General features: G+C 37.2%; 1 protein-coding gene across 5 annotated transcripts in view; it reads right to left on the reverse strand.

The window, feature by feature from the left end:
* Positions 1–13,288, reverse strand: part of Sos (Son of sevenless) — a 49,258-nt gene extending 35,970 nt beyond the window's left edge. For all 5 annotated transcript variants that reach the window (XM_069500688.1, XM_069500687.1, XM_069500686.1 and 2 more), the window contains exons 1-13: positions 12,944–13,288; positions 11,826–11,945; positions 10,739–10,876; positions 10,428–10,604; positions 9,245–9,466; positions 8,548–8,677; positions 7,724–7,827; positions 7,285–7,452; positions 6,848–6,912; positions 6,629–6,759; positions 6,073–6,173; positions 5,559–5,664; positions 104–245 (exon numbers count right to left, since the gene is read on the reverse strand). In XM_069500688.1, coding sequence (XP_069356789.1) covers positions 104–245; positions 5,559–5,664; positions 6,073–6,173; positions 6,629–6,759; positions 6,848–6,912; positions 7,285–7,452; positions 7,724–7,827; positions 8,548–8,677; positions 9,245–9,466; positions 10,428–10,604; positions 10,739–10,876; positions 11,826–11,945; positions 12,944–13,039 — 1,700 coding nt within the window. In that variant the 5' untranslated portion in view covers positions 13,040–13,288. The remainder of the gene's footprint in view (positions 1–103; positions 246–5,558; positions 5,665–6,072; positions 6,174–6,628; positions 6,760–6,847; positions 6,913–7,284; positions 7,453–7,723; positions 7,828–8,547; positions 8,678–9,244; positions 9,467–10,427; positions 10,605–10,738; positions 10,877–11,825; positions 11,946–12,943) is intronic.
* Between the last annotated feature and the right edge of the window lie 864 nt (positions 13,289–14,152).

The raw sequence follows: 14,152 nt of genomic DNA on the forward strand, positions 1-14,152 counted from the left end.
ACACTTTCGCATTTATAATATTAGTATAAATTATGCCCATAAATCATTCAATGCAACTCCCTTTTAACAAACATAGTAAATGCTTGTTAGAAAAAAGGATTACCTGTCCAAACTCCTGTCCAACATAGGCTTAGTGTTTAGCATCACAAGATCGCACATCCAGTTCCTTTTCTCCGCAATCGATGCCGCCGCTAGTATCACGGGTGGGCCCACGCGTGGACATAGCTCGATGAGGTTACGGCCCTCTGATAAAACAATAACAAGGAATATATTAAACTAGATGATGCCCGTGTTATATTACGATAAAATTGGATACATAATTATTATGCTAAAATTCATCTAATCATAAACTTGGGAGTCTGAAGTAAATGTTTGTTGTGATGTTTAAAACAGAATCGTTATTCCGTTTCCGGATACAATGTCAATGTTCCTAGTTTCTTACTGTCATCATACAATACAATAGTGTAAAACTATTATTGTTTATTCTTGTTTAATTTGGTATCTAGGAATATGAAAATATGAAAAATAATATTATATAAATTATCAATACATGTCACTAATTATTCATTGTAAATTAAATATTGTCAATATACTAAGAGTGACATTATATTAAGCTATTGTCAACATACAGTTGACAATAGCTATTATGTGAAATAATAATGTTGTGTAAACTGACAATTTAAGTCGCTTATTATTATTGTAAATTGGGTGTGTCAACATACCTTTTGTCAACAAACCTAAAATAAATAATGATTAATATTAAGATCATATGATAGTCGATATCCGCCTTGTTTGCGATGGCAGTGTTATAAAAGTACCCTACCTCGACAGAGGGGGGACAGTCTTGTATCGACAGCCCAGAGCAAACACAGCGGACCTTACTGAAGTTAAGTATTCTTATATTGTATTATAATGTAATGTAATCATTTGCCTTTTATAGGTTACCTGTTGTAACTGTGTACCAAATATGTACCTACTACTTTACTCAACGTTCTAATGTTTTAAAAGATGTGTGTTATGGAGTTTCTTTGCCCTTTCTTCTCCATGACTAAACACCTTAGCGAAACGGGTGGTAGATTCATTTTAATATAAATAGATCAATGCTGAACAATACAATTCAATTATTATTCGACTTGGTTGGTTTTACTTCTGTATTTATCACCTACCCTCTTGTGCTATTTATTTTATACATTGAGATAAAAGTAAACACTAGGTTGTTAGCTTCTAATTATTATAGAAGCCTGTTTAGATGATTAGGATTCTTACTTTGAAATAATACGGCAGATGCTTTGCTTGATCTTTAATTACTTAGTATTTGGCCTTACCTGACAAATAATTGATAAATGATAACTTTCATTAGTAATCATTGGATTTAATTTATCATCACTATTAAAGCCCACTGTCTTAACTTCTCTCTTTATCTAAATCTCACATCAGAAGTGGGATACGATAATTCTTTTCTTGTCGCAATACTAATACTTTTCAAATGCTTTCAGTAATCGTGGATGTGGCCTCTCCTCGAAGCGACAGGCTGCCACCTGTCGTCGGCGGCACGTGGTGTTCGTGTCCGATGATCCCAAAGCACCCTGCAGCGCTTTTGTCATCGGCACTTGGTGCTCGTGTGGCACCTTTGGTTAGAACGTCGCTTCAATTTTGAAAGATAAGTGAAGTGTATTTATGTGCTGCTTTAAAGTGAACTTTGTGCAACTTTTAACGTTAAACCACGTGTTTGTGGTATAATTTATTTGGATAAGAATAAGTCTAGTTAGAGGTCAGATTGGCCGAACGGTTTTTGATAAAGTATATAACAATGTGAAATCATTTAGAAAGTTATGATATACCGAAACAATAATAATAATCAAATCAGTAGGTTTGCTTTTGAGAAATTGCATCGTACTTACAACTCGAAACTTGAAGAAATTACCTTATTCTGATTTATGTAACTTAAACATAAACTATATTTATTTATTTATTTTGCTTCTTAAAATAACTCGACCATTTATCTTCTCTTAAAACAACACAAAAGAGATGGTCCATTCAAGTAACTTTTATTATTTAACTAAATTACTTTTTTTAGCAACGTAAGGCAGATTACCTGCTCAAGTTTTTTCTGTTCAGTAATGCTATCAGAACATTTTAATTTTATAAATACCTACGTTACGTGTTATCAATTTATTCTTGTTTTGAGTTGGTTTGCATACACTACACTTGTTTATAAGACATAATCAACAAAGAAAACATAATTCTCTTCTACTCTAATTTCGGTCTGACGTCTATCCTAGTTTTTATGACAGTAACATTGACATTGAATCATTGAATTTTGTTTTGCGAATGGCACAATCTTATTTTTTTTTTTGTGTCGGTGCTTTTGTTGCCGTAGTTGATTTAATTTCACGGGCTGCAGTTTTCTATTTTCCTATGTACTTCGGGAACGAAGTACTTATCAAGATGGCCGAATTATAATAAAACATACTAATAATTTATGCTAAATGACAGAAGGAGAACGGAGAGGAAGGAAAGGGAAAAGAAAAAAAAAAAGAAAAAAAAAAAGAAAAAGAAAAAAAAAAAAAAAAATTTTACAAAATGTTAAGACTTACTATGTGGCAAAATGTTAAGACTCCCAATGGGACAAAATGTTAAGACTCACCATGTGACAAAAAGTTCAATGGGACAAAATGTTACGACTCACTATATTGTGACAAAATGTTAAGACTCCCAATGGGACAAAATGTTAAGACTCACTATGTGACAAAATGTTAAGACTCACTATGTGACAAAATGTTAAGACTCCCAATGGGACAAAATGTTAAGACTCACTATGTGACAAATGTTAAGACTCCCAATGGGACAAAATGTTAAGACTCCCAATGGGACAAAAAAAAAAAAAAAATTGAGAGATTTCCGAAAGGAACGAACTAAGAGATTTCCGAAAGGAACACATATCGAGATTCCCGAATGGGACGAGCTTGAGATTTCCGAATGGAACAAAATATCGAGATTCCCGAATGGGACGAGCTTGAGATTTCCGAATGGAACAAAATATCGAGATTCCCGAATGGGACGAGCTTGAGATTTCCGAATGGAACAAAATATCGAGATTCCCGAATGGGACGAGCTTGAGATTTCCGAATGGAACAAATATTGATAATAATAAAAGTAAATAAATTAAAAATAAAATAAATAAATATGGTAAATGTAATAATAAATACATATTATAGTAAATTTATAATAAATATAAGTATAGTGGTAATACGAATAATAATAATAAATAATTTGAGATGTCCGAATGAGACAAACGTTGAGATTCCCAAACGGGACAAGAGTTTTTAATCCTAAAAGGGACAAATGTTATTATTGCCGAATGGTATTAAAAAAAAAAAAAAAAACATAAGGATTTTTTTTTCCTTTCTCTCCGTATTTCCCTATGTACTTCGGGAGCGAAGTACTTGTCAGTATGGCCGTGTTATATTACGATAAAATTGGATACATAATTATTATGCTAAAATTCATCTAATCATAAACTTGGGAGTCTGAAGTAAATGTTTGTTGTGATGTTTAAAACAGAATCGTTATTCCGTTTCCGGATACAATGTCAATGTTCCTAGTTTCTTACTGTCATCATACAATACAATAGTGTAAAACTATTATTGTTTATTCTTGTTTAATTTGGTATCTAGGAATATGAAAATATGAAAAATAATATTATATAAATTATCAATACATGTCACTAATTATTCATTGTAAATTAAATATTGTCAATATACTAAGAGTGACATTATATTAAGCTATTGTCAACATACAGTTGACAATAGCTATTATGTGAAATAATAATGTTGTGTAAACTGACAATTTAAGTCGCTTATTATTATTGTAAATTGGGTGTGTCAACATACCTTTTGTCAACAAACCTAAAATAAATAATGATTAATATTAAGATCATATGATAGTCGATATCCGCCTTGTTTGCGATGGCAGTGTTATAAAAGTACCCTACCTCGACAGAGGGGGGACAGTCTTGTATCGACAGCCCAGAGCAAACACAGCGGACCTTACTGAAGTTAAGTATTCTTATATTGTATTATAATGTAATGTAATCATTTGCCTTTTATAGGTTACCTGTTGTAACTGTGTACCAAATATGTACCTACTACTTTACTCAACGTTCTAATGTTTTAAAAGATGTGTGTTATGGAGTTTCTTTGCCCTTTCTTCTCCATGACTAAACACCTTAGCGAAACGGGTGGTAGATTCATTTTAATATAAATAGATCAATGCTGAACAATACAATTCAATTATTATTCGACTTGGTTGGTTTTACTTCTGTATTTATCACCTACCCTCTTGTGCTATTTATTTTATACATTGAGATAAAAGTAAACACTAGGTTGTTAGCTTCTAATTATTATAGAAGCCTGTTTAGATGATTAGGATTCTTACTTTGAAATAATACGGCAGATGCTTTGCTTGATCTTTAATTACTTAGTATTTGGCCTTACCTGACAAATAATTGATAAATGATAACTTTCATTAGTAATCATTGGATTTAATTTATCATCACTATTAAAGCCCACTGTCTTAACTTCTCTCTTTATCTAAATCTCACACCCGCGTCTTCGTCCGCGCGGATTTAGGTTTTTTTTTAAATCCCGTAGGAACTCTTTAATATTCCGGGACTAAAAGTAGCCTATGTCCCTCCCCGGGGTGTAAGCTAACTCTGTACGAAATTTCATCAAAATCGGTTGAGCAGTTGGGCCGTGAAAAGCTAGCAGGCAGTTTATAATATTAGTATGGAAGTATGGATTGCTATGTAAAGGGCTATGAAGATTTCGGCCTATTTAGTAGTTCGCCATTTTCTTTTTTTTTTCTAAAATAGCGCCTACGCATAAAACCTTGTTAACATAACATTTTGGAAGATTTGGTCTCTTACAATACTTGTTTGTACTGATCCCAGCATTGTTTAATACTAGTTTTATGCATGGCTATTTTGAAAAAAATATTTTGAAAAAATTATGGACATGTAGACCGGCCAGACTCCATACTTAAAAATATATAAATTCTCTAATATAATATTATCAGATTCCAACTACAATTCTGTGAAAAGAACAACTCGTGAGGTGTCCTGGGACACCCGATATGTGCAGATCTAAGTATAGAAAATACACTGCCTGCTGCATTTTCTATCTCGCTCACTCATATGGACGCGCTGCAGTCAGATAGTCAGTGGTGGATTCTTTCCGTTTTTATCCATCCTATTACAGTGCCCGGAAAACAACTTGAGTATTGGTGCGATTGGCTGGCCGATAGCGGGTTCACGCGATTGGTTGATCAGTCATCGCGAGTGCACGCGATTGGTTGATACGTCGACTTTCACTTCCCGGATTCGCCAACTTTCTTCCACTACGCTGCTTTAGGTCCAAGTTATTTGCCGGGTATTATAAGATCATTTTTGTGCCCGTCTATATATAGGTACAAATCTATATCTCTCACAGACTCACAGGATTTTTTATCATTTGAAGAAAAATTATTCTGAAGATTAGTGAAATAAAAAGTTTACCCACCTTCACCATCGGGTCGGTCTACAATCTCGAGCTTCCGTATGTGCAACTTTTCTTTTAATTTTAACTGCTGCGGTCCACCGGCGGTTACTCCGCTGTTCACCGTTACCTGTAAATTTAGGTTTTTTAAAAACCCTGTCGGAACTATTTGATTTTCCTAGATAAAATATATCTTCCAGGATGCAAGCCATCCCTGTAAAAATTTCATCAAAATCGGTTAAACGGATCAGTCGTAAAAAGTTACCAACAGACAGACTGACATTTAAATGTTTAAGGAAATCCCGGAAAATTAGTTTCCATGGAACTTAAATAACGCTAACGGTGATTACGCATTGCACTTTCGTCATCCGAGTTCTAACCGTCATCCGTGAGAATACCAACGATTATTATCTACGACATAGAACGTATTTTCACGGACTAGGATCGGATGAGTGCGTAACCCCCGTGATTCAAGCAGAACGAAGACTGAAGCGGGTTGATATCATCTAATACGTAACATTACAAGATTATAACATACCAAGCTCGTGATAGGTTTGCACAGAAGCAGGAGGCCGTCGAATAAAAAAGCTCTTCTCTCTGCTATCCGCTTGCCCGGACCTATTTTCGATAATGTATCCTCTGTAAAATAAAAACTAATTTTAGCTGAGAAAGCGTGATAAAATAATAATAATATGCCAAAGTGCGAGTACGGTACCTTGCAACGGAAAGCGCAAATTCAATATCCAAATAATTTATTCAAAACTAGACGATACCCGCGACTTTGATTTTCAAAAGCCCTTTCATATGATACCCCACTTGGTATAGTAATCTTACTTTGAAAGATGAAAATAGCAATATTTGTTCATGAACACATTTTAATTTTTTTCTTGTGGTGTAACCACAAATTCACGGTTTTCAGATTTTTCCCCTCATGTCTACTACAAGACCTACCTTCCTGCCAAATTTCATGATTCTAGGTCAACGGGAAGTACCCTACAGGTTTCTTGACAGACAGACAAAAAAGTGATCCTATAAGGGATCCGTTTTTCCTTTTAAGGTACGGACCCCTAAAAATAATTCAAACTGTGACTAACCTCTAATAAATTCGTTGCAACACTGCGGCACGTCGCGCGTGTCCCAGTTGTCGACGAGTTTGGTGAGCTCATTGCACTTCTCTATTGCCAGTTGTCTTCTCGCGCGGTTCGCAGACCTTATTGCTCCTTCTCTGCATACACACATGTCATATTTTTTAATAGATAATCAAGATAAAAGACTTCGATAAAATCGCCGAGATAGATTAAATCATTACTTACAACTTTGGTCCATTTCCTAAAGCTTTTGTTAACAATTTCTCTATTGGGTGTAGATTGCACTCGACCTGCAAGAAGAGTTTGTTACTGTAAAAGCTCAAACTACAGTTAATCACAGTGGTTAAAGTATACTGTTCTGGAATATTCGTTAATTTCGGACTTTCCGCGTCTCTGAGCACGGAGCGGCGCGGCATTGGAGTCACGATGATGTGAGGAGGGTGCGCCGGCGCATGTTGGTCTGCGCACAGTAACCCTAGCTAGTATTTACCTTGTCGTGCGAGGGCGCAACGGGCAGCAGGGCCATGTAGCAGTGGTACAAGGCAGTGTTCTCGCCAACTTGGGTGACTTAGATTCTGGAGTTAGCTTGGCTGGCTGGAGTGATCCGGCGAGGAGCTGCACCAGTGGTCTCACGTACAGTGGACAGAAGAAAAAGTACTTGCCTGTTTGAAGCTCTCGCGGTCGTCGTGCGAGGGCGCGACGGGCAGCAGGGCGCGCACGTAGCTGTGGTACAGGAAAACGTGCGCGACGGGCGACAGCAGCAGACGCGGCAGACAGTACTTCACGGCCAGCCGGAACCCATGCCCCGCCGTGTCTAGTCGCTCCGCGAGCTGAGTACATAGGGCGTTTACAGATAATAATTATAAATAGTAATTCTATACGTTTTTATAATAAGCTTACAGAAGACTTATTGGAGATGTCTCTCAACAAGTTAAAAGTTTTCATAAAACGTAGAGCGTTGTCTCTGTCACTCATACCTATATGACGTTTTGTCGGTCTCAACGACAGAAACAACGCTCTACAAATCTGCTATCTCTTTCTGAAGGTCAATGTACATTACATTCTGCCGCGTACTGTAATAATAGTAGTCAAATAACTCACCACAGGATCGTCCACAACTTTTTGCAGGGCGTCCCGCGACTGCTTCTGCGTGACGATATTGGCGTACCGTACGTACGCACGGAATTCTTCAACTTCTGCCAATTCTAGAAAGATATTTAATGTCAAAGAAATTGAGCAACCCAATAATTAATTTTAAGAAATGCCATTGCACCCATTTGCAACTAGAAGTAGTTTTAAAAATAATGCTTATTATTTACTATTTTTATATTTTGAGAGAAAGACAAAACAACAAAGAATTGAGCATACCTACAGTTCGAATCGTGAATATGGTCATGAGTTTATAAAAATCTCATAGAAAAAAGGGCGTTCGGTTTTTCTAGAATTCGAAAATTTTCTGGGAAACTTTTCCAGTTTTTCTTTCCATGAAATTTGCATTCACACTATTACATACATTTTAAACCAAAAAAATATCAAATAGGCTTAGCAGAACGAATCTGAAGAGATACACTTACCAACGAACAGCATTTCATTTTTATGTATTACTAGCCGATGCCCGCGACTTCGTACGCGTGGATTTTGCTGGGAACTCTTTGATTTTCCGGGATAATAGGAGCGTATGTCTCTCCAGGTCTTAAACTATACCCATGCAAAAAATCACGTCGATCCGTTGCGACATGATTGAAGGACGAACCAACAAACAAACACACTTTCGCATTTATAATAGGGGTAGTGATATAGCGCATATTTTACTCCCTTAGGGGTTGAAATTACATGCCAAATTTCAACTCAGTACTTTGAGCTGTGATAGATCAGTCAGTCAGCCAGTCATCTAGATTAGTTCAACTTTAGCAAGTTCTACGTACCTTCAAAGCAACTTCCAACGTATGGCGTTGGCGAGTCTTGGGCAATTTCCATGGCATCTTCCAGATTACCGAGCAATGTGACCGTTAGCTCGTAGATGTCGACTATGTTGCCGAATATTAGAGATATCGCCTGAAACAGGAAAATACTCCAGTATAATAATATGTATGTTTCTTTCTATTTATTATACTTATTAATTTATTTATTTACTTAGAAAAACAAAAGATTTAAGTATTATGCATGGCTCCCCTTGCACATCAAACCCCCGTTCCCCACGTATCGCCGTTCCCCGTTTAAACAAAATTGACAACAATAAAAAAGTACACATAAAATCGTTGTTACTGAATAACAATTTATAATAAGTAGTTTTAAGAATTGTTGCAATTTTTTTTCTTGTATAATTTAAGAAATATTGTAGCTTTGACATCAATAAATAGATAAATAAAATATCACATAAAATTGTTCATGGATATTGGGTTCTTGATCCCGAAAATATCAATTGATGTTACCTTTAACATCATCACAATTTTTCAATTTAGCATAGGTTCCTTTGCCTATGATAAATTTGAAAAGTTGAAGGTTTTACAAAATAATTATGTTTTTTCAAAGATCCTGACCAAACGTGATCTTGTGCTGCTTCTATCCAGTAATACACTTGAGAAATTGTTGATTTTTCTATAATGAACAACAGAAACTTACCCTATTATCTCCTTCAAGTATCTTCTCGAGCTCGTCTTTGAACACCCTAATGATCAGGTTGAGATCCCTCAGAAAGGACCTCTCGTCAGCGAGGAGGTCTCTTACTAGCTCGCCGTAACTGAGGGACGCGCGTCGGCCGCGCCTCTCGACCCCCAGTGTTGAGGCGTTGACCGCCGCCGCGCCCTCTAACTCCGAGTCTTGGTAGAACATGTCTATTAACACCTGCAGATTGAATAGACGCATGTTTAACATCAAGCTTTGTTGGTGAAACGGAACGCAGCCCATAGATAATATTTTATTACAGTACCTGGCAGGAAATATTGTTCATCGACCTTAGAAAGAGATAGCGGTTTCGTAGAGCGTTGTCTCTGTCTTTGAGACCGACAATATGTCACATAGGTATGAGCGACAGAGACAACGCTCTACGAAGCCGAAATCTTTTCTAAAGGCCGATGTACAATATTTCCTGCTGGCTACTGTATTATGTATGTCATAATGGCACTTCGGTTCTTCTCTCTAAAATCTTTTTGTAAAATCCTAGTAAAAATGAAACCTGAACAGCAGTTCAAAAACCTGTGTTAAAAATCACTTTTAGCTTCAAGACACGGATGTGTGTAGGGTCTGCTGGGAGGCTGCGGAAACGCCCTTACACATTATTTGTCTCTTCCACACCCTACTACATCCCGGCCAAGAAGCTGCTGCTTTTTCTGGCACTTGACCAGCGTGGTAGAATATGCCAAAACCTTCTCACTCTAAAAGGAGACCAGTTCTCTGTAGTGAGCCAGCGATAGGTTGATTATGATGATGATGCACTTCAATTGACGTAAATATGTCGCTGTATGTAAAACCCTGTCCTAAAAAACCTGTCAATAAGGATTACTTTACTTCTTGTTATGAAAGTGAAATCCATACTAATCCATACTAATATTATAAATGTGAAAGTGTGTCTGTCTGTCTGTCTGTCTGCTAGCTTTTCACGGCTTAACTATTCAACCGATTTCAACGAAATTTGGTACAGAGATAGTTTGTATCCCGGGGAAGGACATAGGCTACTTTTTATCCCGGAAAATTAAAGAGTTCCCACGGGATTTTCAAAAACCTAAATCCACGCGCGAAGTCGCGGGCATCATCTAGTATAATCATAAACGCAATTGAAAATCAAATTGGTTTGTACCATACTTACTTTATCTGCACACATGGCAGTCTTAATATCTCTACTTGTGATGACTTGATAGCCACTCTTCTGTGAGATCTTCTTCACGAACGTGCCGGCCAGCCTCAGGATGTCAGTGCTTACATACTCAAGAATTGCTGTCATGAACACTGACACTGACATGTCTATCTTGTATTGGAGCACCTCCTGAAAGAGATGTACCTATTTTAGTGCCTACTTCTTCTTTTTCGGGTTCCGTACCTCAAAAGGGAAAAAGGACCCTTACTAAACATATAAAAAATTGTTCTTTCAAAAGTTTAAATTGGACCTATCAGGCATACCTTCTGCAGCAGTTGGTGCAACTTGTCCAACGGCAGCAGCATTTTGCGACGCCGCGTGCTGGAAGCGTCGCGAGCATCTGTGAGCGCCCATCGGTCAAGAGGCGTCGGGAATGTGCGGGCTACTCTCTCTTCCACATCCTGTTGGCAGTCAAAGATTTAGACCAGCCACATACTATCAGAAGGAAAAAGGCCGCGGTCATTTTTCTGTTAAAAAAAATTCGGACGCGCCCAAGAAGGTAACTCTGCTCATACATACTAGACTCTGCAGCATGCCGCGGACAGTCAAAATTTTGCCGGATCGGAAATCAACAAGTGGACATACACTTCCGATGTTCGCAGAGTGAGTGAGGAAGTGAGTTTATTTAATTCTGATATTATGCGGCTGACCAAAAAGCTTGAAGGACCTGTAGTACGCGACAGGTTGAGATAGCAATCGCGGTATGAGGCGGGGAACGCCCCGCACATCCGCACGTCACCCGTTCTCGCCCGCACCGGGTTTATTCCGAACATTTAAATTTCTTTTGAACAAACCAATTAAAAAACCGTGCTCAATTGACGCGAGATGAGCACGGTTTCCTTGAATTGCGTGGTAATACAAAAGCGTGCGGATTTCACAGGACCGGTGTCGCTGACCGGACAGTTGAAGACAGAAAGGGAAATACGCCTGCAGGAGCACATCACCCACACGCTTGTTAGTGTGAATGCCTCCATACCATTTCTTGTATTAACAACATTTAGGAGTTTTGCAGAAAAATTTAACATGGTGTTACAGTTCTTACATTTTACGAGGGCGAGTGGCTCATGCTTGTGTTTATGTCATATCGGTATAGAGAGTTTGCGAGATTTGCGAGAGCTTGCTCGCGACTGATTGGTCGGACATGCATGTACGCACACTTACACAATGCCCGTGTATATGACGTAACCACAAGTAAAATTCACTCGCCTTCTTGAATTGCAAGAACTGTACAGAGTTTAGCAGCAGACAATGTTTCGGTCTTATAAATAAACTAATTTCTTGTTCACTGAAGTTGTAAATGTATGTGTTGTTTCTTTTGTTGAAAATTATAGTGTATTTATTATTTTCTACCTGCACAGTAAGTGGGGAGGGTACAGCGCAGAGCATGGCAAGCAGTCTTAGGCAGAGAGACTCCACAAATTCCAGTGCACTCTCCTCTGCTGTCAGTGATGGATGCACCGATTCCAGGACCTGATAAATGAACACATATTTGAATTCCTATAATGATTACTGTAGCCGCTGCTGACATATAACAATACTTGTATTGTGTTGTTACTTAAGTTTGTCTTTTTAGTCAATCTTGGTTGGACAATATACAGGCTAGCACTTACTCAAGCATATATTATGTTGGTTTCAATCGGGCCAAGACTGATAAATTAAATATTTAATAATTAACTTTAGTGACTTTATCATTATGTGTGCCACAACACTGCAGTCATGAGCACAATCGCTATGCCAAGCATTGCGAAGAACAGATACGAAGAATTTTAGCATCAGGGGTTAAATAGCATCAACAATATTACTTAGGCTGCGATCTATATCGCACACTTTGACTTTGCTCAGACTTAAGATTGAGTTAAAACAAGACAGATTTGTGTGAGAGATATAGCTCAGTCTCGTTTTAACTCTTTCTTAAGTCTAAGCTAAGTCAGAGTGCGCTCTGTAGATCTCAACCTTAGTGTCTGAATCTTTGTGCACGATGACTACAGCAGTCTACAGCTATAACTTTCCGTCAGTCTGAAAATAGTCTAATATCTTATTCCGAATCCTGCCGGTTTCGCAATCTTTGATATGTATTTAAAATTATTTAGAATTTTCAATAAAGTGTATGTAAAGACACTATCATAAAAAATTTAAATAAGAAATATTATATAAAGTACGTAATATACTAAAAATCAAAATGATTAATAACAAATTCATCTCAAATACATCCTTGACCCATGATTTGTGTCCCCAATTTCTATGTCATGCACAACATTTACTATTCTCTCAAAGAAAATTGATTGTGCTCTACTTGACCTACTAAATGTCTTGATTATCTGTAAGGTAAGGTAACTTTGGAGTGTACGAATGAGAAACTATGTAATTTATAATTTCTGGAATAGTGTTATTTTTATAATGAACTTATTTGCCGAGACAAAAGCATCAATTGTTTTGAAACACCTTGGTATGACATATTGTACACAAACCTTTCGGAGTGATGTGACGAAGAGGCCCCGCCATTTCTCCGAATTCTCCGGGTCCTGGAAATCGTAACCACGGCTCTCCTCCACTGTGGGCAGCATCGTGGCCAACACACCCGCACCGAAATCATGTAAACACTTTAATCTTGCTCTAACAGTAAAATCATTTCGCTTAACGCGAATTTTACACTGCTTCCTAGTACACAACGCACAACAAGTATTCTCAAAAATATATTCTATATGGGATTAAAATAATTAAATGTATAATTAACTGTGTTTGGTCAATTAAAACAGGACATCATATAAATAATTTCTTTGATTCATCTAATCGGCAAAACGACGCCATTTTCTGTTTACTGGTTCTGGTTCATAAATGTATTCTGTGTTCTGGTTCAATTTCAATTCAATCTCTATGGATTTTGGATACAGTACCTATCAATAGGCTCTACACTTACGTTTTTATTATGTTTCGACTTTCGAGTCGAGCTGACAGTACAATGTGACCGTTTAGAGTAAATTTAATATTATTTTGGAATTTAAATTGATAAAAAAATATTTGGTTGATTGGCTGAAACTTGTTGATGAAACTTATTGCTGAAACTTGTTACGGAAACTTGTTTACGATAATTTTTGCCAAAACTTGTTGCCGAAACAAGTCAGGTCATGCATGGAGTAGGTAAGTGCAGTTAACTCTATGATGGATATTATAAAATAAAGAAAGTTACTATTATTACGATATATGCTTCCTCAGTGCTTATTATACTAGCGACCCACCCCGGCTTCGCATGGATGGCTCATTACAATTTTTTTGAAAATAACATATAGGCTATATTATTTACTCAGGAATAATGTAGCTTTCTACTGGTGAAAGGCTTTTCAAAATCGGATTAGTAGTTCCAGAGATTACCTCCTACAAACAGACGTACAAAATTTACCTGTTATTTGTATAGATCAATATTGTTTTGGTTGCAGCAGGTATGTACATGGTGATAATACGAAAGTGGCGCCGTGCTCTTATTTATTTTAACTCTTTTCGGCCGATTTATAAAGGCGCCAAGGGGCGTGACCGCGACCGAAGCTGAACTCGAGAAAAATTTCGAGGAACGTACACGTAAGGGCAAAACCAAAATCGTTAATGGTAACACTCACTCGATCTGTCGTTGTGTCACGTCTTGTCAATGTTGTCATTGTCATATTTGTTTCTTGTCTTATTGG

Source organism: Maniola hyperantus, chromosome 9 (assembly GCF_902806685.2).
Source record: "Maniola hyperantus chromosome 9, iAphHyp1.2, whole genome shotgun sequence".
Lineage (NCBI taxonomy): Eukaryota > Metazoa > Arthropoda > Insecta > Lepidoptera > Nymphalidae > Maniola > Maniola hyperantus.